This window comes from Acanthopagrus latus, chromosome 12 (assembly GCF_904848185.1).
Source record: "Acanthopagrus latus isolate v.2019 chromosome 12, fAcaLat1.1, whole genome shotgun sequence".
Lineage (NCBI taxonomy): Eukaryota > Metazoa > Chordata > Actinopteri > Spariformes > Sparidae > Acanthopagrus > Acanthopagrus latus.
In genome coordinates, this window is record NC_051050.1 from 23,979,059 (window position 1) to 24,002,522 (window position 23,464).

General features: G+C 46.8%; 1 protein-coding gene across 2 annotated transcripts in view; it reads right to left on the reverse strand.

Moving 5' to 3' along the window:
• Positions 1-595: 595 nt before the first annotated feature.
• The window catches only part of ttc28 (tetratricopeptide repeat domain 28), a 97,401-nt gene continuing 74,532 nt past the window's right edge, over positions 596-23,464 (reverse strand). For both annotated transcript variants that reach the window (XM_037116907.1, XM_037116908.1), the window contains 26 exons: positions 19,686-19,882; positions 19,453-19,606; positions 19,184-19,355; positions 18,814-18,982; positions 18,558-18,718; positions 17,976-18,464; positions 16,900-17,092; positions 16,664-16,744; positions 16,204-16,456; positions 14,522-14,631; positions 12,276-12,405; positions 11,866-12,093; positions 10,589-10,790; positions 8,353-8,493; positions 7,965-8,109; positions 7,708-7,887; positions 7,068-7,639; positions 6,743-6,990; positions 6,364-6,488; positions 5,890-5,967; positions 5,297-5,456; positions 4,986-5,062; positions 3,598-3,727; positions 3,354-3,461; positions 2,607-3,240; positions 596-2,424 (listed from right to left, as the gene is read on the reverse strand). In XM_037116907.1, coding sequence (XP_036972802.1) covers positions 1,317-2,424; positions 2,607-3,240; positions 3,354-3,461; positions 3,598-3,727; positions 4,986-5,062; positions 5,297-5,456; positions 5,890-5,967; positions 6,364-6,488; positions 6,743-6,990; positions 7,068-7,639; positions 7,708-7,887; positions 7,965-8,109; positions 8,353-8,493; positions 10,589-10,790; positions 11,866-12,093; positions 12,276-12,405; positions 14,522-14,631; positions 16,204-16,456; positions 16,664-16,744; positions 16,900-17,092; positions 17,976-18,464; positions 18,558-18,718; positions 18,814-18,982; positions 19,184-19,355; positions 19,453-19,606; positions 19,686-19,882 — 6,245 coding nt within the window. In that variant the 3' untranslated portion in view covers positions 596-1,316. The remainder of the gene's footprint in view (positions 2,425-2,606; positions 3,241-3,353; positions 3,462-3,597; positions 3,728-4,985; positions 5,063-5,296; positions 5,457-5,889; positions 5,968-6,363; positions 6,489-6,742; positions 6,991-7,067; positions 7,640-7,707; positions 7,888-7,964; positions 8,110-8,352; positions 8,494-10,588; positions 10,791-11,865; positions 12,094-12,275; positions 12,406-14,521; positions 14,632-16,203; positions 16,457-16,663; positions 16,745-16,899; positions 17,093-17,975; positions 18,465-18,557; positions 18,719-18,813; positions 18,983-19,183; positions 19,356-19,452; positions 19,607-19,685; positions 19,883-23,464) is intronic.

Consider the following 23,464-nt stretch of genomic DNA (forward strand, 5'->3'; position numbering starts at 1 on the left):
TTTCTTATTGCCTCTATATTTGACCTCATTTTTATTTTTTATTGTATCTGCTCTGAATGTACCTGCTGCTATGATGACTGAATTTCCCCTCTAGGATTAATAAAGCTATCTATCTATCTATCTATCTATCTATCTATCTATCTATCTATACATACATACATACACAGTTTTATATATACACACATATATATACATATATATAAAAAATTGTTTTAATCTATAAGTCTCCCCCAAATTTCATCTGAATAATTTGATGAGATTTAATGTGATTAGATTCATTGAATGCAGTCCTAACATGCTTCCCCTTATCTATTCATATATTTGTATCTATTAATTTATGTATATATTTATTATATAGAATGGCCATCTTCAACTTGTGGGACTTTGATATTTTCGTTGGGAAGTTAATGAGCACATTTGTTAGTTCTGTCTGTTGTTTAACAAGAAAATAAGGCGTCTTGACTCGAAGAAGTTTCACTCTCATCCAGGAAGCTTCTTCAGTTCAGAATTTGCTACTTTTTTCTTTTCCATTTTCAAGCTGTCATGAGATTGTTCAGTGGAAATACTGAGAGCAGAATTGATTTCTGTCACAAAAGCAAGACCAGGAAAGGGACGTTTTTATTTGTCAACTTCTTGAGAATTGAGAGATATCTGTAAAGAGTCTGGCACCGCTGCAAAAGATGTACATTATAAAGTCACTAACACACCGAACACAGCAAGAGGTACCATGCTGACAACAATCACACAGAAAATCAAACCTGCGTAAAAAATATCAAAATGTTTTTTTTCCTCGACTCCTTCCTCGGGTTTTGACTGTCTTTATAAAAACGTGTGCTAATGAACCCGGGAAACACTGTTTTTACTTTACAAAATAAAAAGATGACAAGGAGCTTTGATAATGACGGTTTAACAATAATAATTACACAGTAAATCAAATTCAGGTCAACTTACACGAACATAGCGAGCATTAACACGTTCTCCTTTTTCTTCAGGCATTCAGTGGACAGGCTGTGAGTACAGTAACACGGAGACACATGCTCTCGAGTCAGTCATGAAAACACACGAGTAAAGCCCGGGACGCGACACTTGTTGTCCTTCCAGCTCTCTCCAGAAGAAGGCACAATCATCACAGTCAGATCATTTTACATCCCTTCACAAAAAACAAAGAGTCATGACACGTAAAATCACCGTCAGTATGAAATCTTGTCTTCAGCAGGTTTTGCTAAAAAAAACAAAAAACAAATGTGGTAGCTGACAAACAGACAGCTTCTGTCAAGAGTACAAATACCTTAAAGAATGAAACAAAAGATTTCAGTTTAACATTTAGACGACGGGAAAAAATGCCCCGGTGAGATAAACTTGTAGCCGTTCCCGGAGGGCAGCTTGATGCCTCCTTTAGAGTTCGTGGGAGCGTTAGAAGACGGAGGCTGAGGCGGTTTAGCCTCCAGTTTTTTATGACTCTTCGGTCTGTCGCCAGTGTTGCGCCCCTCGGATCCCTCCGGGTTTTTGCTCGCAGGCTCGTGTCTCGGTGAGAGATTAAGCAAACCCAGAACATCTTTCTGAACTGTACTCATTTTTTTATTCCCGCCTCGTAGTAAACTGGCGGGGCAGGGCACCTCGTGTTTCTGGCCTGCGTTGGCCCAGAAGGTTTTTAAATGATGAATGGCCTGGACTTTGTTATCCTGTCTGGATGGGTTCTGTTCGGGGGTGTTCGCAGGGCTGGAGGAGGCTGACAGGGAGCCTGTGGAGGAGTAGGAGAGGGCCGGCGACGGGGCGCTGTTAGCGGGAGAGTGTGAAGGCGAGATGTGGGTGGAGTAAGGAGAGGGAGGGTATTTCAGTTTGAGCTGAGCCTGCGAGGGAACATCTGGGGTGAAAGGTGAACACTGCTCCTTCGCTGACAGAGAGGGGGAGGAGTGAGCCGGGCTGTTGTAGCCGGAGCTGATCTTCTGCAGAGAGGAGGAGCGGGACGGTGGTTTGGGCCGAACCGGGGGAGGTGTAGAAACAGAGGTGGAGAGGGGTGAGAGGGGAGTGGAGAGGGACAGAGGGGAGGAGCAGGCCTTGAGACTGGCTCTGCTGGGCGGTCTGCTGAAGGCGCTGGTCTCAGAGGGCTGGAACCCTCTCGCTCCTCCAGTGGGGCTCAGAGTCGGGGTTGAGGGAGTCGACAGCGAGGGCTGCCGGGCCTCTTCTCTCCCCTCGGGGCCCCTCGGCGTCTTCCCTCTCATGTTTCCTTTCTGCATGCTCTCCACAGCTTGCATGTGGCTCTGGGTCTCCTCCAGAATCTTCTGGGCCAGTTCCTGAGGATCCAGTTGTCCCGCAGGCACCGTCCTCTCCTCCTGGGACTTGACCGTGCTGTCTGTCTCGGTACTCGACTGGTCCGACTCAGAGCTGCTGACCTTCCCTTTCCTGGTCCTCTGAGGGGACAAGCTGGGGAGAAAAAGATGACAGAAAGACGCTGAATTTCCTGTTATACTGAAGTGAACTCATCTAGAGCAGGAAGAAGAGAGGCAGACTGTGACACCACCATGTAATTAACTGGAGAAGACACAGAGCTGCACAGTGAGAAGGTAACTTTCAAAATAAAAGTCCAGCCACAACACTGAACTTACACTTCCTGTTTGGGTTTGGGGCTGGCAGGAACCTTCGGCGGCAGCGGCGGAGGAGCTTTGATCGGAGACGTAGGTGTGCTGATGCTTCCCTTGGAGGAAATCGTGACAGGGTACCCATGACCGCCGGCTGCCCCTCTCCCAGCGCCGCCTCGGCCCTGACGGTGTCCTGCAGGTAGCGGCAGCGTGTCACAGTCCCGCCTCCCTCGCCCCAGAGGCTCACTGCTGATGATGGAGTACCCCTCGTACTCATCGTCCTCCCCCTCTCCTGCCAATCCTGCCCCGTGGTTGGTCAGTCGACCTCTCTGCAGGCCGCCCGACTGGCGGTGCGAGGTGTACAGGCCACGAGGTCTCTCTAGGTCCTGCTGATGTGAGCGCTGGCTGATGATGTCACTTCCTGCGGGCTCAGGTCGAGACAGGAAGCTGAGGGAGGAGGCGAGGGAGCTGAGGCTGTAGACGGAGATGGCGTCGCAGGAGAGGTTGTCGGGGCAGACCGGGGGGAGGAAGGAGGGCTGAGGAGGGTAACACCCGAAGGAGAGAGGGAGAGAGTGAGGCTGGGACGCCGACTGGGAGGACGACAGGGACTCCAGGGACGAGGAGCTGTCCATGGAGAGGCGCTTGGGAAGCTCTGTGGAGTCTGAACAAGGAGAGGGAACAACTTCATTTGTCAGGTTGGCACAGAGGAGAAGATTCAGAAGTTTTTAATTTTAAAAAGTAGTTAAAAAGTCAAAAGTTTTGCTTTATACTTACCAAAGAGTGCTAGAAGAGACTGGAGAGCGAAATGCATGATGCGCCTGCTGGCCTGCTTTCCGGTCTTCAGCACCACCTCCTCCTGACCCACCTCGCACAGATCGAAACCTGACGGAGAGAAAGTACGATAAGGTGACTGAGCTCAGGATTTTTACACTGATTCATACGTCTAACTTGAGCATTGATCATTATGAAGGTGCTGGTATAACTTGTGAAATGTGGTTTTATTCCACTGAAGTCTCACCGAGCGCTGCCAGGAACTCGTGACAGCCCGGAAGCCTCCAGAGCTGCACGCTTATCGACACCTGGATGGGCGTCAGCGAGAAGTCTTGGTCTTTGTCGTTGGACTGCAGCTGCACCAGCACCTGGTGAAGCTTCGGAGAGGAAGGACACGCAAAAATAATGACGGAACAGCCGTGATGCGTTAAACGATTTGAAACAGCAGATATCACGAACAGGTGAGATCCAAGCAGGACGCGTGTTGATGCAGCACCCACATCACAAAGATCGTTCACAGAAAACATTCAGCTCATTGTTCCTCTCTCCGATCAGTCTCACACTTTCCTTGAACTCAACTTTGGTACGTCATCGTGAATCACTTACCATTCCCACCATGCTTTTAACCGCCTTTGTGAGGTGGGTATGAGAGAAGAGGAGACACAACTTTAGTGGTTTGCTTCTGCAGAACTGAGCCATGCATGAAGGATGACTGTGACTGTGATGTTCTCAGGTGTTAAAACAAACAACGTGTGAGAGTTAGTCGTGATAAAATGTATGAAAAGTGATTAGCTGTGGGCCAATCAGGAGCCAGATGAAGATGACAACAACAAACATGCAACTCAGACGTTTGTATGTTTTTATGAACCAGTGGTGGAAAATAACTAAGAACATTTTTACTATATTACATTTATCTGACTGCTTCTGTTTCCAGATTTAAATTTGCATTAAAAAAACTCATTCTAATCTTATAAAATATGATGCATCCTTAAAAATTAAACCAGTGTTGATGTATAAGCTGCGTGTAGCCGGGGTGCTTTATCACGGTTCAGATCTCTGTGAGTTAACTTATTTAAAATACTGTTTGAGGCGTCAAGAGGTAAAATAATTCAATATTTTATAACAGAGAAAACAGATTTGTGTTTCTCCTCTTCCCTTAATCTTCTGGACTGAACTCACTTACTGTAAACAAACTGTACCATGACTAAAAAGTTCCAACAGTGAGAGTTTTAACGATCTTTATCTACATTCATATTATTTAAAGCAGCGACATAGTTTTCCTGCCGTGTTGTTTCTGGCGCCCCCTGCTGATAAAAAGCAGTATGAGCCGTGCTGCTTCCTGCAGTTGAGATCTTAAAGCGCTCGCTCGTGTGTTTGTTTGTTTTCCTGCAGACGCCGACTGTATCTGATCCAACACAGAAGAGTGTTTTTATATCCCTCAGTCTGTCTGTGGATGGATCTTAGCATCATGATGTCGTTCTAAGACTTCAGAGGTCAAAATGAAACAGCTGGTCTTCTCACTGTTGGTCAACAGTATTAAACTCCTCTTACTATTTTTACGTTTAAAGGATCTGAGTGTTTTTTTTTCCACCACTGGCCTGAGTATCTGTTCCATCGTACAGAGCCCGGCAGTACCTTGTGGATGAGCTGTTCTCCAGCCTCGGATGTTGTGACCAGCTTACAGAGCGCCTGCAGAGCTGGAGGAGTCAGACCTGAGGATGTACAGATGGTTAATCAATACAGATTTAATATCAATAATCATGAAATCTATCTGCCCCTTTTTTAATTTACAACTATCGTACTATGATTTTAGATCTACTTGCTTCATGAAAACACAGTCTGAATCATGTTTCTTCCTGTACTCTAATGCTTTAGGGACTGAACAGGTTGTTATCCTATCAGCATGATTGACATATGTGACATTTTGAATAATGGAGCCGTGGTACCGAGCAGCGACTGGAGGGTGGTGCTGCACTGCTGCAGACGATCCCCGGGGTCCGAGGTGGGGAAGAACACCGCCGCAGGGAGACCGGCGCCGCTGCCAGAGAAGTCCAACCTGAAGCCCACCGCAGACAGGAGGGCCTGCCACCCGGGCACGCCGCCCACCTGAGAGAGGACACACGTCACGTTTACTCAGGAACTTAAAGTCTAAAGTGCAAAGATACGACAGGACCAAACACTAGACGATGGATTAAGGAGATGTCTTGCAGCCTGGCACTGGAAAAACACAGTTAGATGTCATTTTTATAAGATGTGGACGCCTTTCTTACACTTCATGGACGACTTGAGGATGTAAGACGCCTGTCATTTGTCTTATGGACGTCTGTTCTGTACATTCAGTGAACATAAAAAGCCCAAAATGTATTGTTGAAGCAGCTCTGAAGCTGATCCTGGGTCAGTATTCAGTGTGTGATGTGGAAAAGCAAGTTGGTGTCCAGCAGCTTAACGTGCATATTTATATATTCTGAGATATCTGATGAGAGAAAAGGACTAAGTGTGATTTTAAGGATTTGAATGAGGTAAAAACAGACACACACACCTTGTTCTCGACGCTTTGCTGCGACGTGTACATCGGGTTGCACTGGCCGCTCTGAATACGCTGCAGAGACTTCTCGACCTGCGGGGAGGAAGAGAGACGGATCAAGATGCAGCTCGAGCTTCACCTCAGGACATGTTGGACGTTTTCAGGGGCGAGAAGACGACTCGACAACGCGCTCTGATGGAAGTCTGGCGACCGTGGAGCTATTTGCTCCAGCAAATTTGTATCGATCCCGAGCCGAGGATGGCTTCCATCCGATCCGTCTTGACAACGTAAATTTAATTTCTCTCTCAGTAAATGGAAAGAAATGTTGTGCATTAAAACCATCAGAGGGACAGAAACAAGAAAATGCAACACCATAGAAACACCCCAGCTGTTTTTAAAGCTTAAATATTAAGATGATGTTGATTTAAGGTGTTAAATTAACCATAAAGTGTCGAGACTCAAATAAAAAAGTGTAACTGTGTTTCTCACCAGGTGCAGCAGCACTCTGAGGGCGTCCCTCGCTCGCTCTGGGTACTGCAGGATCTCTGCCAGCGCCTGGCCGACCAGCGACATGGGACTGTTCAGCTTCACGTCACAGCCAATCAGCATGTAGCCTGATGGAGACAACACACACACACACACACACACACACACACACACACACACTGAGGTACTGATGACATTTAAACACTAGAACCCGACAGTTCTGTGAGACTGAGCTGAAACTGGGTCCACTTATTTGCATTTTTCCAGAGTTTCAAATTTATTTCATGGCAATTCATCAGCAGAGAGAGATTCTCAGGTGACATGATGAGAAACTCAGTTTAAAGCTCGTAAGTGGACCTTGAGTGTCGGTGTTGGTGCTCACCGGCCCAGTTGGACGGGTGTGAGAAGTGCTTGCTGCTCTGCAGCGTCTTCATGGCCTCCGTCAGAGCGGCGCTGGCTTTAGTGCCGTTGAGCAGGGCGGTGTAGAAGGTGTGTGTGAACAGTTTGGAGGCAGCTATCGGTACAGGCCACAGAGACACACACACACACTGGACCCCCGCAGCCAGGAAGGCCCGGGTCAGACCCACCAGCCCGTCAGATGTCACCCTGTTGCTGGACTCTGGGTACAACCTGAGGAGGAAAGAGGTCAGAGGTCAGGCGGGTCGGTCAAACCTGACCGGCTGTGTGAAACCTGTGAAGGGTCATACCTCAGAACCACCAGTTTGACGCTCAAGCACAGGTCCAGTATGTCAGCAGCAGTGAGCAGGAAGTCCTGAAGCGATGGACTGTCGCACACACTCTCCACCTCACACATACTCTCTCCGTCGTCGCTCATCTCCTCTGCTCTCCTCAGTCTCTCCGGGCTGCTCTGACTCTTAAACGAACTCCTCGTCTTCCCGTCCTGACCTGCGGTCTCGCCCGAGGTCGACGCTCCGCACGGCGACTTCTCCCTGGGTCGCCCGGCGGCCCCCTCGCCTCCGGCCTGCTCCTGGCCGGGAGCGAGGATCAGAGCGGCGAGCTTCCACGAGATGTGGGTCGCAAAGTGAACGCACTCGGCCTGACTCAGAGCTGCGAGGACGCGCTCCTTCGTGGCGTTCGCTCCGATTAGAGGATGACATCCCAGCTGCTCCCCGAGCCACAGCGCTTCATCCTGGGCTGAAGGTAACGGACCCCACAGCCAGCGGTCCATCACAGAGGGGGGCAGGCGAGGAGCACCAACCACTGCGGCTACTGAACCTCCATCTGAGCAGTGGAAGGGTCCGCCGCGACGAGGATGAGGCTGTGGAGGGAGCACAGATCATCAGATGTGTTTTATGTCGATCTTTAAAAGAAATATGATTTGCGTACCTTGATCGTGGCTCCCAGGCTGCTTAATGAAGGTACAGAGATGAGGCTGAACCTTTCATAGAGATACTCATTAGAGGAGCTGCCTTTGAGCAAGGCAAAGGGGATCAGGTACAATTCCCCCTCCAACACCAGCACCAGCTGTCTGTGTCTGCCGACAGGTCCGCTGCTGTGCATCAGGCCCTTCAGAGACACAAGACGGAGATTCAGGTAACAGTGAATTGAAATATCGTAGCAGGCAGACGTGGTCCTGTACGCACCCCTTCCATCGGAGCGATGAGTAAATCATACAGAGCTCGTAGAGGAGGTTTGCTGATGTTGCTCGGCCTGCAGAGAGGAGATGACGAGCTGTCCTTCACCGGAGACACGGTGGCGCTGTACAGGCTCGTCATGCTCTGACAGCTTCTGCAGGAGAAACACACACTTCTATTAAATCACCAGACTAACAATCCTCTCAACTCAGCCGGAAGGAGACATACGTTTGTGTATTTAATGACAATATCTCTAATAGTTGTTGTGATGTTTCCCTCAAAATCCCCACGACTAATCCTCTGGGGAACATGAATATCTGTGGCAAATGTCAAGTCGATCTGTCTGAAACTAAGTGTTGGACCGGCCTCTCTCCAGGCTGTAAGACCAAACTCAGACCTGTTGAAGAGGTTGTTTCTGGACACCATGCGGAGGTAACCCGTCGGGTCGGTGGCCGAGGTCAGTTTGTTGTTCAGCTCCTCAAACTGTTGCTCCAGCAGATCCCCGGCCTCGCTCTCCGTCTCGCTGCTGGAGCAAACTCTGCCAAAGGAAACAGGAAACAGAAACGAGCTGCATCTCATTCAGAACATCGAACTACAACACCGGTTTGTTTTCCTTCGTTCTCAGTGTCATCAGCTGATAATTAAGAAGAGAAAATGAGAGTGAATGCTTGTTTCTACCCAGCAGGGATGTTCTGAGGACGCATTTTAATTTAGAAGATAAAACAGGACGTGCGAGGCGAGTTAGGTAATAATATCTCTAATGAAATGATAAATAATGTTTAAGCCGGCGTCGTGCTGGCAGCGACACCTCCTTAAGAGCCGTTCTGTAGCAGTAATGACACGACTCGGGCTTTATGAACCGGACCGACGGCGCTCAGACGCTTCCAATAGCTAAAAACATGACTTTTTATGGCACTTTTCACAGCTCCGAGGTTTTGATTTGTGTTAAAAATCGCCGTTTCTGCTGCTGGAGGGCCGTAAAGCTCCGCGGTGGGCTGCAGAGCGGTTTTAATGCTGCGTCTGTGAAAACACTTTTTTATGTGCTGTGGATGAGCAGGATTCAAAATCATCACACACACACACACACACACAAAGCTGTGGTGGGCCTGGAGTCTCCCTTCATTTGTGTGTGTGTGTGTGTGTGTGTGTGTTTGGGGGGCATCTGCTGACATGACACATGGTAGTGATTTACAGAGTCGACCAGTTGTGCCAGCCGAGGCCTCCGGAGCTGCGGGCGGGATAATTGAGGGTGAGGAAATATGGCAGCGGAGCGCCGAGGAAGAGGAAGACGGACGACGTGCAGCGTGGAGCTCCTCCGTCTTTGTTTCGCTCCCTCGAGTTCTAATGAATGACGATGCGCAGTCATAAAACTCAGAGGCTACGAGCTACGCTAGCTGCTGTGTGAGGCTGCTCACAGAGCAGGTATGATGTTGATAATGTCTGACATGAAGTACAGCTGATGGCTGATGGGAATGTGGCGTCACATAATTCCAAGATACTTAAAATATTTCCAGTTTCCATCTTAACATTTGTGCTGCACGGCACGTTGGAGGCAGATGTTGCACTTTTACTGCGCTACATTTATCTGACGACTTTAGTTTCTTTATTTCTGACTTCTCTGCATTCTCTGACTTCTGTTTTGTGTTTTCTGTTCCCTCAAGCTGCAAGCTGTGTCTCCTCCTCCTCCTCTCTGTTCATTCAGTCACTTCCTGCTGGACCACATCACATCATCGTACTCCTCTGGGATCCCTCTTCTGTTTTACTGACTCCTGTAACATCTGTGACATTTAAATCTTTACACATTCTGCTGGTTTTCTGATCAGCACATCAGACAGGAGGTTGTTGCTTCGGCCTGTTCATTCATCCTCGCTTATATTTTATTTCATTTCCTTGTATCAGATATTCTGTCGAAGACATTTGTGAACTGTGATTTTGTTGCTCTGTTCTTCAATATCTGTATCCTGTACGTCCCGGCAGAGGGATCGCTCCTCTGTGGATCCTCCTGACGCTTCTCCCATCTTTTATTTTTCCCTGTTAGAACTTTTGTTTTCTCTGTATGGGGAGGAAGTTCACTGAGCGAACGTGATTCTGGGGCGATATAAGTACTACAACTGCTTTGATTTGATGCTGTGCAGGTTACATGCTGCATCAGAGCTGAACATCTTCAAACTGTTTATTGTCAGTCAGATTTATATACTTATAATAACATTACACATGTATTTACACTTTGCACTTACATTTATTGCCAGAAAGTGTTATTTCCATGGGTGACTTTAACTTTAACCAAAGTCATGATATCTATACTTTTACTCAAGTTTGGGTACTTTGATTTTAAGACGGTTCTTTGGTCATAAAATTGAAAAATGTTGCCCTTGAAATTAAAAAATCACCACAGTCGGTCCTGAGGGGAGGAAGAATGTGTGGAACAAGTTTTATGAGCATCTATCAACAGTTTCTGAAACGTTTAACACAAAACCACAGATGTGAACCTCACGGTGGTGCCAGAGGAAAAGTCAGGGCATCACAAAATGTTGTTTTATCATCTTTGTCTTTGCACGTCCATGTTGGATTGAATCTGTGTGTTCTTCTCCATCTTTGCGCTATGTGAAATGATTAAAAACAAAAGGACGAACCTGCTGTAGTGGCTGTCGACTCCCAGAGCCTCTCTGGCGTTACAGATGTACTGTTCCAGAGACAGAGGACCTCCACCCACTCCTCCTCCTCCTCCTCCTCCTCCTCCTCCTCCTCCACTCTGCGGACTCCCGCCACCATCCTGAAACTCCGACGTGTCCAGCCCAGACTCTCCCAGATACACCTCGTTAAACTTCACGATACCTGTTGGAAAGTTTAAAGAAGAGAGAAGTCAGTCCGTGCTGTGCCACATTTCTTTTAAATCTGGTTTTGTGATTTTGTTAAAATATCCGTATTATCAACGTGGCTGAAAGTCTGAAAGACAAACAAGTGATGAAGCCACCATCTGGAAAAGGTCATGTGGTCATTACGGTCAAAAACACATTAAATGTCAAAGGCTTAATCCCCCCCTGCCCTCGGAAATGCCATAACAATTAGACTTTTATGAGATATGTGTGCACATTGTTGACATTTCGGCCTGAGGGTGGCGCAAGAGAGAAGATCAAAGTGAGTCCAGAGTAAAAGAGTTCGTCCACTGAGGAGAACGAGTGCTCGGTAAATGTCACAATATCAGTCCATTAGACTCGTCACAGGGCAGTCCCGCCGTCAGACCTCCTGCTGTGTTTGAGGGAATTCTGTGGAGTTTTTGAGCCAATTCTGCAGCCGGGAGGTGAAGCACAGTTCAGAAAACCCCCCCGACATATTTCACACGAGTCGTTTAACATAAACTGCAGCACCAGTGAGTGTAAACCTGCTGTGATGTCACCTGTTTGTTTGTGGAGCTAAGCGTTGATCACAAGGTGGTGGAGGAGGAAAAGGAAGATGAAGAAGAAGAAAAAGAAGAAGAAGAAAAGAGTAGAAGAAGAGGAAGAGTGTAGTAGGCTTTGACTTTAAAATTAACTTTATCAGTTATTTTTTCTCAAAATCAAACACAAACAAAACAAAACAAAACAAAGAAGAAGAAGAGTGTAGAAGAAGAAGAAGAAGAAGAAGTGCTTCAGTGCAGCCTGGTTAAACAAACTATGAAAGAAGACACAATTTAAATCCCAGACTCCCTTGAAAAAACGCTCGATTTTGTGAGTTACTGCGTCGGAGAAACTTTATAAATGTTGTGAATCGCTGTCTCTGACAAATTCTTAACTATTCGGGTCTTCTTGTAAATTCGGCAGTCGTTCTACATTAAGTTCTCTCTTCCTTTCTGTAGAAAACAACATTTGTCCAAGAGATGTATGTGTTCATTTTCTACCTGTGTGATGTTTTCAGGTGTGTGTGTGTGTACCTGTCCCTGGAGACATCAGCCAGCTGTACAGAAAGCCTCCAGCCAGAGAATAGTACAGGACCATGGCCCTCTGACCGTTCACCGTCTCCAGCATGTGCTCCACGGTCACGGGGATGTAAGGGTCAGCGCTCGATGCCTGCTGACTTCCTTTCTGGCGTTCGACGAGGAGATCGGCGAAGGCACGCGTTCGCCCTCTCTCTGCGATGGCCAGCGCCTCGTCGTGCCGGCCTTGGACGTGACACACGAGATGAATTTGAGAAGCAGCCGGAGGAGAACAAACAACAACAACACACACAAACACGCTCTGACATCAGGTGATGGTCTGTGCATCGCTAACGAGCACAGAGAGAGTGAAAACGAGAGAGGCTCAGAATAACAAGACAGCGGCAGAGGTAGGACAGTTAATTCACCGAGGCTGACGAGGACCCTCTGGAGAGCCTGGTACGAGCTGGTTTGCAGATCAAACAGAGAGAGCTTGTAATCCGTACTGTGCTGCGTCTCGTGGCGAATCATCTCGAACAACACGGACGCTCTGTACAGCTGGAACACAGCAAACACACATCGCGTGAACACGTATACACAACATAAATACACACACACACACACACACACACAGTTTACAAACCTGCAGTTTGTCCGGTACACATACATCAACATCATGCAGCATATTACATAATATTATCTGTCAAGAAAATCTCAATATTATTGTTTTAAACCACATTATGCAGCCCAAGTGTTCTGAGATCTGTTGACTATGGATCTATTTTTAATTCTCAGCAAAGTCATTCCGTGTCTGCAGCAGCTGTTTTCCTTTGATTTGTCACCTCTCTGTTCATATAAAACACAATATTTCAAAGCAGAATGACCTGAAAGCACCTGCTGTTACAATATCAACCACTGGGGGGCGCTGTGACACACACAACAACCTGAGGAACTGGAGGTTGTGATGCTTCTTCTCTCTCTCAAACTGGAACAAGAGCTCAAAACAGCGTCTGTGACAGTACTGTAGGATCTGGATCACTGCACACATACTCAAATCTGTCGCATACTAAAACGTACACGAACACGTCTGTGAGGAAACGATCCAAGACTGTAAAAGTCCAGGATTCAAAATTCAAGAACATTCAGTTTAGAATAATATAATCTAGTCAATAGTTTTCATGTTATTATATTGTATAAATAACATTATTGGATAAGTAGTTTGGCTGCAGGTGATTTATTTAGTTGCATCTGATTTTAACTGCTTTATTATGTTTTCATATTTAATGACGCATCATATTTCATGAACTCGTAAGAAATCTGAAAAGCTTGTTGAGCAAAAACATCTGAAAGACGTCATTTTGGCGTCTTTGATGGCACTGAGAAGGCGTCCAGTGGAGAGACAGCACGAACGTTTCTGTTGACGTTAATATTGATCTCCAGACGTCTAAAGTTTTTTTTATTACTCTATGGAGCAAAAGCTGAACCCTGAGCTTCGACCTCAGCCGCCTGCAGGACGAGAGAACTTCACCAGGTGAGACAAGAAGTCTGTCAGACGTCTGAAACTGAAGATGAAACCGTGTCTTAAAATGACATCGTGATAAACTTTTATTTTAAACCCTGTATGGTCGTCACATGGACGCCAACAGTGAAACGTTGAGAAGACGTTTTTCTTTCTGGCTCTCCACAGGACGTCTGTTCAGCGTCGATGTTTCTGCTCAGCGTGTCGTCACAAAAGCTGTCAGATAAACACAACAAGGTTTCACTCTGAAACACAGCAGAGCAGAAGTAAAGCAGGATAAAATGGGAATAATGAGGTGAAGTGTGTCGGTGCCTCGGCTTTGCATCAGTGGAATCATCCTGTTTTAGACGCTTCGCTGCAGGAGGGCAGATATTCAATTTTAAGACGCTTACACTGCATCATTCCTGCGTTTCTATATTTTGGCTAAGAAGGAAAGAAAACATGGAGAAAACTTTGATTTTATTTTGCGTCTAACGGACAAAAGCACAGCTGCAGCACCTCTATTCGCCCTCCGTCTGAACATTCATCTGGTTTAATTATCACATTCTGTTTTATAACTTTACTGGAAGTATTTTCTGTTTTTCTTTCGGTTTTCTGTCCCAGTTTGTTTTGGTTTTGTTCAGGCAACTAAATGAACGTAATGAAAACACGATCCGGGTTGAAATAAACCCTTTTAAAATGTTAAGCATGTGTTAATAATGTGTTGATAACATGGCTGACGACTGAGAACACTCTGCTGGAAAAAGTTCACCCACATGCTTCAGGACCGTTACGAAGGATTTGTCAGAATATCACAACCGGTCTTGAGCTCTCTTTGCGCCCGCGGGGATCATCTACCTTCTGGGCTCTGTTTTACTATCTCCTTCTATCTGTATTCCTATAAACCATAATGTTTTTTTCTCTCTGACCTTCTGTGTTTCAGTGCTAATCATCTCGTGTACCTTGTGCAGGATTGTTTTTCTGTTTTCAGTGAAGCTCTGTGAAGAATGAAGCAGCTGGTTTTATTCTAAAAATGGGAACGAACATCCGAAAACATCCCAACAGCACAGCGATTAATCCCTGATCCTGTCTTCACACTGGACGTGAACAATAGTTTAACACACACACACACACACACACACACACACACACACACACACACACACACACACACACCTGGTGTTGTGCCTCCTCCAGGTTTCCGCTGGCCCACAGCGAGAGGCCGAGGCGATGGCGTATCTTCGCCTCGTCTTCTCTCCGACCCAGCTGCTCTGCCAGACGCAGACCTGAGGACAGACGGACAGACAGAAGATCAGACGCCGGGCTGCTGCGGGCTGCTCTGAGATCAGCTCTTTGAAAGCAATCTGTGACAACTGTTGCTGCATTTGAAGTGAACTTGAACTTGAGCCCAGGGCGCCGCTCATTGTTCCTCCTGTCTTCTTATCTGAGACAAAGTTTTTCGATCTGATCCTCAAATCGTCTCAGATGTGTTTCATCTCCCCTGCTGTGCCGGAGCAGACGGTTGCGGCAGGTTGTAATTAGATCTCATTAGACCCTCAGATTTAGCAGAATCGCGTCAAACATCAAGTTTTGAATTTACGCTCTTGTCTGTCTGGCGCTGTGAAGTTCTGTATCTTGTGCTCCTTCCTGTCGGCTGGGGAGGTTAATTGGAGGCGCTCCTCGTTTTCGAATGTTTCTCTCCGGCTCCGTCCTCGCTTCAACTCTGAGACGGATTCCTGGATGCTTGTTGACTTAATGATCAATTAAAATCCAAGATGGGCTGCGAGTAAAAGTGACAAACCGTGACCGTGTCTTCCAGGCCGACGGAGCCTGAAGGAGTTCATGAATGAAACCAAACAACCACGACACGATTTCTTTCTTTCTTTCTTTTTTTTTTACTTTGTCTCAGTCCGTCTGCATGTTCCAGTTCACGTTTACACGCAGGCGGAAACAAGGACGCTGACAGTTTGAAAACCAGAGACACGAGAGACGTGAGTGTGTGTGTGTGTGTTTCAAAGAGTTAGTTAGAGAAGAAGTTAAATCAAACAGGATTATTAACAGCAAGCTGCCAGATGGAAACCACACTCCAGGGTAAACAGACGAGCGCTGATCCCTCTATTAGCCCGCGTCTGACTCATGAATACCTTTCATGCTTCTGGATGGTTTCAGAAACGAAACCTCACAATGTTCTCAGGGCCTGAATAAGATGCACACACGCAGATCAAAGTCAGCTTTCCTAAATGAAGAGCGTACGGCTGCGGGGGAAGGTGGAACTGTGACTTTTTCCTCCTTCGCTCTTCATCACAAGTCGACAGTTTGCTCCAAAAACAGACTTCTTTAGAAACAAAAGCTCCCATCAGACACCTGCTGCGCCGCGACGCAGGTGAGATTACCCAACAGCCGACTGCACAGAGGAGAAGGAGGAACTCAGACTCTTGGATTCAACGCACCGTGACGTCACCTGTTGGTTTGTGGACCGCCGTTTTGATTACAGCCATCGCAATCTTGAAAGACGTGACCATATTTGGGCAGGAGGGTGGCCCTGCTTTGTCTATAAGGCCCCGCCTCCTGAATACACAGTCTGCTCTGATTGGTCAGCTCGCACACGCCTGAGCCAGCACCGCTAACAACTACAGAGCAGCTGTGATAAATCATACGTAGCAAGCATAAATTATGCAAATGTGTGACACGGTGATGTAGTGTGATGTCACAAAGTCAAGGAAGTAAAGGCGGGACTACTGGCGAGGCGTTTAAGGAGCTGTGTTTTCTGTGGGAGAGACGAGCTTCCACCTTTTTCTTCAAAACCTTTAACAAGAAAACAAGGTAAAAAAAAAGCATCAAACAAATCAGTGTCTTACCTTCCTGCAGGTACATGACAGCCTGTGCGTAGTTCTGCAGAGCGTGGTGTGTCCTCCCCAGGCTCCCGTAGGCCAGAGTTTTAGCTATCAGATCGTTGGTCTGCGCCGCCACGCTCAGGTGCTGCTCCTGGAAGACCACGGCCCGCTCGTGGTTCCCTAGAGCTTCGTAGGTCAGCCCCAGGTTCCCGTAGGCCCGGCCCTGGCTCCTCACGCACCCCGTCTGCTCGGCTATATCCAAAGCCCTCTGGTGCCACTGTGAGAGGAGAGCTCGGTCAGGATCAGCACCACTGGCTAAATATGAAGCCAGGAGATGATCGGCTCAGCTAGTCGGACTCGATCCAAAATCAACCGTCTTGTTTGAACTCTCACCAAACAAGCGTAATTCACCGAATGGTGAACTGTTCCTTTAAATCACGCCTAGAAAGCGCTGAGTCATGACGTGTTACGACCGAACACGAACCTGTAGCGCCGTCTCGTTGTCTGCCATCAGCTGATAAACGCCTCCCAGCGCGTCGCTCGCCTCCGCCTCCAGGGATTTATCCTGCCAGATGAAAACAGGATTTACTACGTTTTATTTTGTCTGTGTGTAATGTACTTTTCATAGTTATTTTTCATACTCAGCAGGCCAAGAAGAAGAAGAAGAAGAAGAAGAAGAAGAAGAAGAGAAGATGAAACCCTCTGCAGGTAAATCCTCACCCCTGCTGTGCGTGCGATGTTAAGCTGGTGTTCCAGGCAGGAGAGCGACTGCTCGTAGTTGCCCAGCTGGCTGTGTAAGGTGCCCAGCTCCCAGTAAGCCTGAGCCTTACCTCCGCCTTCTCCACCCAGCTCGTGCGCCACCACCAGGCGCTTCTCGAAGCACACCAACGCCTGCTGGAGACTTCCCAGAGACCTGGAGAGGGAAGGGAGGGAAAATCATCTTTGGTTTGCTCGTGCACTCCAAAAAATGCAGCTGTAGTTGCAAAACGTTACAACCTGAGAGTCACACACGGGATTGTTTTTAACGACTTCCATCGAGGACATGAAATACGTTTATTATAACAAGTTCGGTTTCCTCGGAGAGAACGAGAAAACGAGAAAGATCTACATGAGCTGCGTTCATCAGGAGAAATCAGCGAGTCCACCCTCCTTCATCTGAATCTTACTCACACTCCAGAGAGCAGGAGGAAGGACGGAGTAAACCCATCATTACACCTCGTTCTGCTGTCAGCGGACGCTGCTCGTCCGGGTTCAGCAGGAGAAGAAGAAGCCGACGTGGGAATACGTGATGTCTCTCAGTGTTTATTATTTTCACTATTATTATGACTCTAATTTAAAATGTGTTGAGTTTTGTGCTCGAGGCGAGAGAAGCTTCATTTGAGATTTCTTGCCACGGATGCAAAAGCACAACCAAACTAATGAGAACATAAATATATACCAGACATGAATATTAACGCGAATGTAAACAGAACTGCAGCGCGGCCCGCGAGGACACAGCCAGAGAAGGAAAACACATTAAAGACGCGCTCACGTGGTTTTTTTTAAAGAAATTAAACCCGCTGCCTTCTGTTCTGTAATTGAGTAATAATCCAGTTTCCATTTTCAGTATTCATATAAAAGAAGCTGTAATGTATGCACATCATCTGCTACAGCTGAGGAGCATAAAACATACAAATAAAGTTAGTTTGAAAACACGATGATGAGCGAAAATCTGATCTGTTCACCTGCAGATGACAGAGCGAACACTCGACCAATCAGATCTGCTTCCTGTGCGAGCACAGCTTCCTGTTTCCTACCTGTGTGCGTTGCCGAGTCCTCTGTAAGCCTTCTCCTGGTCCTGGACGTGGTTGAGACTCTGAGCCATCGTCAGGTACTTCTCGTAGTACTGAATCGCCTCCTCGTAGTCTCCCAGAGCGTCGTAGCAGTCGGCCAGGTTTCCGTAGGCCCTGCCTCTGTCCAGCATGCTCTCGGTCCCACTCAGCTGCTGCAGCATCGCCAGCTGCTGCTCAAAGTAGCCGATAGCTTCCTCAAACACCCCCATGTTCATTTTTGTGATGCCCATGTTCCCGTGGACCTGGGCCTCCAGGCGGGTGTCCCTGAGCCCCTGCGCCAGGCCCAGCTGGGCCTCGTAACACTGGAAGGTTGTGGCGTAGTCTCCCAGCGCCATATGTACCGCCGCCAGGTGTCCGAGGGCGCGGCACTCCCCCTGCTGATCGCCGATGTCCTTTCGGACGGTCAGTTCTTGGCTGTGGAAGGACAAGGCGGTGTCCAGCTGACGGAGCAGCCTGAAGACGGAGGAGAGAGAAAGAGATGTGAGGAGAAGAAGAAGAAGGATGAAGGAAAGCGGAGAAATCACACGGCTGAAAAATGTTTCCGACCTGTGAGCCGATCCGAGCGCTGAGTAAGCGTCAGCCTCCATCTTCTGGTCGTTGACCTTCTGAGCCAAAGACAACTGCTGCTGGTAGAACCTCACGGCTCCGGGAAGATCTCCCCGACTCACACAGACGTCCCCGAGGTTCCCGAAGGCCCGGAACACCGCCTGCAGATAAACAAGATCACATGATTTACAACCGCTTCCTGCGTGAGGGAGAAGTTTGAACAGTTTATTGTGTGAATGCGGCAGCAGAAGGTGACCTGGGTGTTATCCAAGGCTTGTGCCAGAGACAGCAGGTATCTCTGACACTCCTCTGCTTTGCTGTGCTCCCCCAGCGCTTTGTGGGCCAGACCGAGGTTACAGTAGGCTTTGGCCTGGGCTAATTTGTCTTGGAGGTCCTTCGCCAAGGCCAGGTCCTGCTCATAATACCTGAGAAAAGGATGAAAGACATGCAAATCATGTAAAGTACACTTTCTTTTTTTTTCCAAATGTGACATAAAAGCACCAGCAGGACGTAAACGTTTCATTAAAGCTGTAATTTGAATTTGAAAGTTAAATATAAAAGACGGCAAATCAAAACAACCAGAGTTTAAATTGTGTCCGAATGAAGTGTGAAGTTTAGTCTCTGACCTGACAGCGTCTCTGTACTGTCCCAGGCAGTAGTGAGCGTAGCCGAGGTTGTGGCAAACCTTTCCTTCTCCCTCCAGGTCCTGCAGGCCCGGAGCCAGAGCCAGGTACTGCTGGTAGTACGGCAGCGCCTGAGCGTATTCGCCCCTCCAGCTGTGGAAGTTTCCCAAGTTTGCTGCAAAAGAGAAGATTAGAAGAGCTTGTTAAAGTTTCTGAATCTGTCCAAGTTCCTGCTTCTCTGTCCTGAATGCATCGCTTCTCGTCTGTCTTGCCTAGTGATCTCGCTTCGCTCTGAGTGTCTCGGAGCTCTCGGGCGATGGTCAGGTGGTGCAGGTAGTGTTGTAGAGCTCGATCGTGAGCTCCCAGCGCCTGGTAGGCCACGGCCAGGTTACCATGTGTGGAGGCCTGGGAGGGACGATCGTTCACCTGAAACACAGACAGATTTCACACTTCTGTTTTCCGCAGCGGCGTCAACATGTCCCCCGCAAAGAGAGCAGGAACTCACCTCCAGTGAGATCTGCAGCTCCTGTCGGTGGTACCGGACGGCTTGGTCGTAGATGCCCAGGGCGTGATAGGCGTTGCCCATGTTGCCGTAGGCCCTCCCCAGGGCGGCGTAGTCACTCAGCTCCTGGGCGAAGGACAGGTGGGCTTTGTGGAGCTTCAGCGCTGCATCGTACTCTCCCTTCATCTGGTGGATGATGCCTGAGAGGACAAAAAGTTAAGATGCTGTTGAGAAACACGGAGCGACGAGCTGAGTGATTAGCAGAGTTGTTTTGGCATAAAAAGACCTCAAAAAATTGACTCCATATAATTTATCCAGCGTGATCCAAGACTCTGAAAGCTCAACAAACACAAACTGATCTGTAAAGACGTTATTCACACCTTTGACACACTCGCACGCTAATGTTTTTAGCTCAGACGCTGCAGTGAAGATTTCAGGTGTAAATAACATCTGTTCCAATCAGTTTGGGATCTCAGGGTTTACTGGAGATTTGGGTTACGTCAGATGAGCTGAAGGAGCCATTTTAACCCCCCCAGTTACTTCAGCTGCAACTCTGTTTAGCTGTGAAGCTCCAGCAATGGATTTTGAAACTTCATCCGACTTTTCCATCAGCATGGAGGTGGATTAACAATTTCGGGGCGAACTGTTCCTTTAAGTGCATCAGCAGAATGATTTTGAGGCCGACTGACTCTCAACTCTGCAGCTCTGCTTGTTCGTTTATCCAACAGCGGTGAACATCAAACAGCTCGCTGCACATGTTACCATCAACAGGGTCAATTCCCAAAATGATGCACAGAGATGTAAATACACAACGAACCACTGAAACATTTGTGTGTGTGTGTGTGTGTGTGTGAACATGTTTGCACACATGCTTACAGAACCTGCAGAACACACGAGCGCAGAGCAGGTTAATAATTAAAAAGCTACAGCAGGAAACTCAACAAATCTAATAATATCTGCTCCGACGGATCCTCAAACTTCATTAGTGCAGAAGCAGCGACTCAGAGGAGAGTCACAGACTGCTGAGATGGAAAAACGTCAGTGCCAGAGAGCGTCCTGACTTTCTAACGTGTCGATCTGTCTTCTCTGCTACCAACACATCAGTTTACGGGAGGCTGCAGGTCGAGGACGCTCAGGATTCTTCCCTGTGTTTACATGCACGCTGACAACTTGATCAACAGGAGATTTCTTCTCTTCTCACATGTGCAAAATTATAAACAGCAAGAAAGCAATCAGCTGCTACTGTTAATGTCATTGTTCAGAACACGAGAACACAATACGTCTGCCAAGATTGACCTCTCAAACCTCTACAGCTGACTCTAACGTTTAAAGTCTTGTTGACTACATGCGTATCACTCTAAAAGTGTCTAAAGACAAGCTGACGTCTAAATATCATCTCCAGATGATCCATGTAGGAAACGTTCATCAACAAGCGAGTCAAAGTTATTTTGTCAGTGTGTTTCTGACTGTGATGTCGTGTTTTGAAAGCATTTTGTGAACATGCAAGCAAAGAAAAGTTTCCATTCAGACAGCAAAACAAAAAGGCCAGTTTCAGGAAAGTTCAGGAGAAAATATTCAATTTAAAAAAAAAAAGACTTTGGAGATATTTTCTCACAGATGAAATAAAGATTCAAGGGACTTGGAAAAGATTCTCCTGGCAAAACTCGTTTTCACTCACGTCGATTTATAATTTAACTCTCAGAGCTTCCGTACAAGAAAATGATCCACACGTTTCTTCAGATGGTTTGTTTTATGTTCTTGTCTCTAGAGGACGGTTCCTACAGCGACTCCATCCTGAAATCACCGTGAAATCATCTCTAACGTTAAAACCACCTGATCTCAACAGACAGAAGATCACACAGATACAGAAACACAAAGCTTGAACGGCGACACGATGATATTATCTCACAATTAGCAACGTTATTTATTCTTGTTTTGGTTCCATGGAAGTCGACGTGGTTCAGCCTCACCAGAGAAGAAACCAGAGAAAAAGAAGTAGAAGAGGAGAAGGTGAGGAAATAAATTATAGTCAGGGAAGAGGAAAAAGGGTCGGAAGGAAAGAAGAAGAGAGGAGAAAATTAGGGAAATTATACCAAAAAGAGAAAGAGGAGGAAAAAGATGAGTGGATAAAACAAGAGAGAGGGAAACACACAAGTGATGGAGGGGAAGAAACAGGGGAGGAAATTTAAAGAGAAGAGGAAAAAGTGTTGGAAGGAGAGAAGGAGAGAGGAGAGGACAGGAGGAAATAAGGAAGGTGACACCTGAAAGAGGGAATGTGAACATTTTTATCTAAATGTGCCTCAATTAAGACGTCACTGACTCTCTCATCTCTGCTAAATATTTAGTCGCTCACCTTTTTTTTTTTTTTTTTAACTGCACTAATAAATTGCTTGACTGTATTAAACCTTGCTGCTGAGGTCGTACGTATCAGACGCTCTGTGCAGTCAGAGGAGGACAGATGAGAGGCGGTGACGAGACGGGAAACGTGGATACGGGGGGTGTCGAGACAGCAGATGGAGGAGGTCACATGTGGCTTCATGTCAGACTGCGAGAAGAGAGACGACCGGTCGGATTCACTCAGCGTTAACTCAGAGTCTCTGGCACGTCTCCATCTCTGGTGTGTTCCAGAGGAAACGTGTCTTTTATTCTCTGTTTTTTTTTTTATTATAATTAAAAAGACTGAAAGGAACAAAACGTGGATTGTGTGATTTCGGTTTCTTCGGATGTGATGTTTAATAAAGATCCTCTGCTGGAACGACGACGTTGTTACATAATTCAGTCCGACTGTTTCAGTTATTCACGCTGACTCATCACGATTTACTTTAAACTTCTGAAACAGAATTAGATAGAAGATGTATATATATAATTAAAGTGTGTAAAAGTGACCGGCTCGTCTGTTGATTCTGTCCGAGGTCGGATGAAAAGGACCGTTTGATCTAAATTCACATGAAAGCCTTTAAAGAGCAGAATGATTTGAATGTTTGTGTTGTATTGACAAAAGATCAGAGCAGCACAGAACCGGTACAAAAGGTTATTTATGGCATCCATACCAGCACGAATTCAATATTTCATCACAGCTGCGTCAGCGAGGCGGCGTCGTGTGTCACTTCACACTTCAGAAGTGTAATCGACGACGATCACCGAGACTTGAAGAATTCACGGAGCAAAAAAACACGGAAAATAAAACTGAGGTCGAATTTAAATCGACAAAAGAAAAAGAAAACTGGGTGAACAAAAGTAATTAAGTGGAAGTGAATTAATGATGACGTCTTTAATTGGCGTATTACGGATGAGTGTGCAACAGTAAATTTAAAATAAAAAAACCTCAGTAATGATGTGAAACTGGCTCACATCCAAAGAGAATAATGATGCATATTTGATTGTGTTTCTTTATTTTTCATCGCAGGAAACTGCGTGTGAACGAGTTAAAGTATGTATGAGGAGCAAAACACAGCCTCACTGAATATTCTGGTTTTTATAAATGCCACTTTATGTACATGAGACACAGTGTGGACGGTTTCTGTGCACACAGGACACTTCACAGCGACAGCTTGACGTTTTCCTGGTGGCTTTTTGCAGAGTCAGTTCAAATAATAATCGGCAAAAATAATTTAGAAAGAAACAGGAGACAGAGATTCAGTTTTCTACGAAGTTCAGTCTCTCAAATCCGTCCGGAGTGAACCCTCTTCACAAAATGAGTCAATAAAGGATCTCTGAGGACTGCCTGCTCATTTTGATTGATTTTCAGTTCAGAGTTGAAACTGTGACACATCAAATAATCC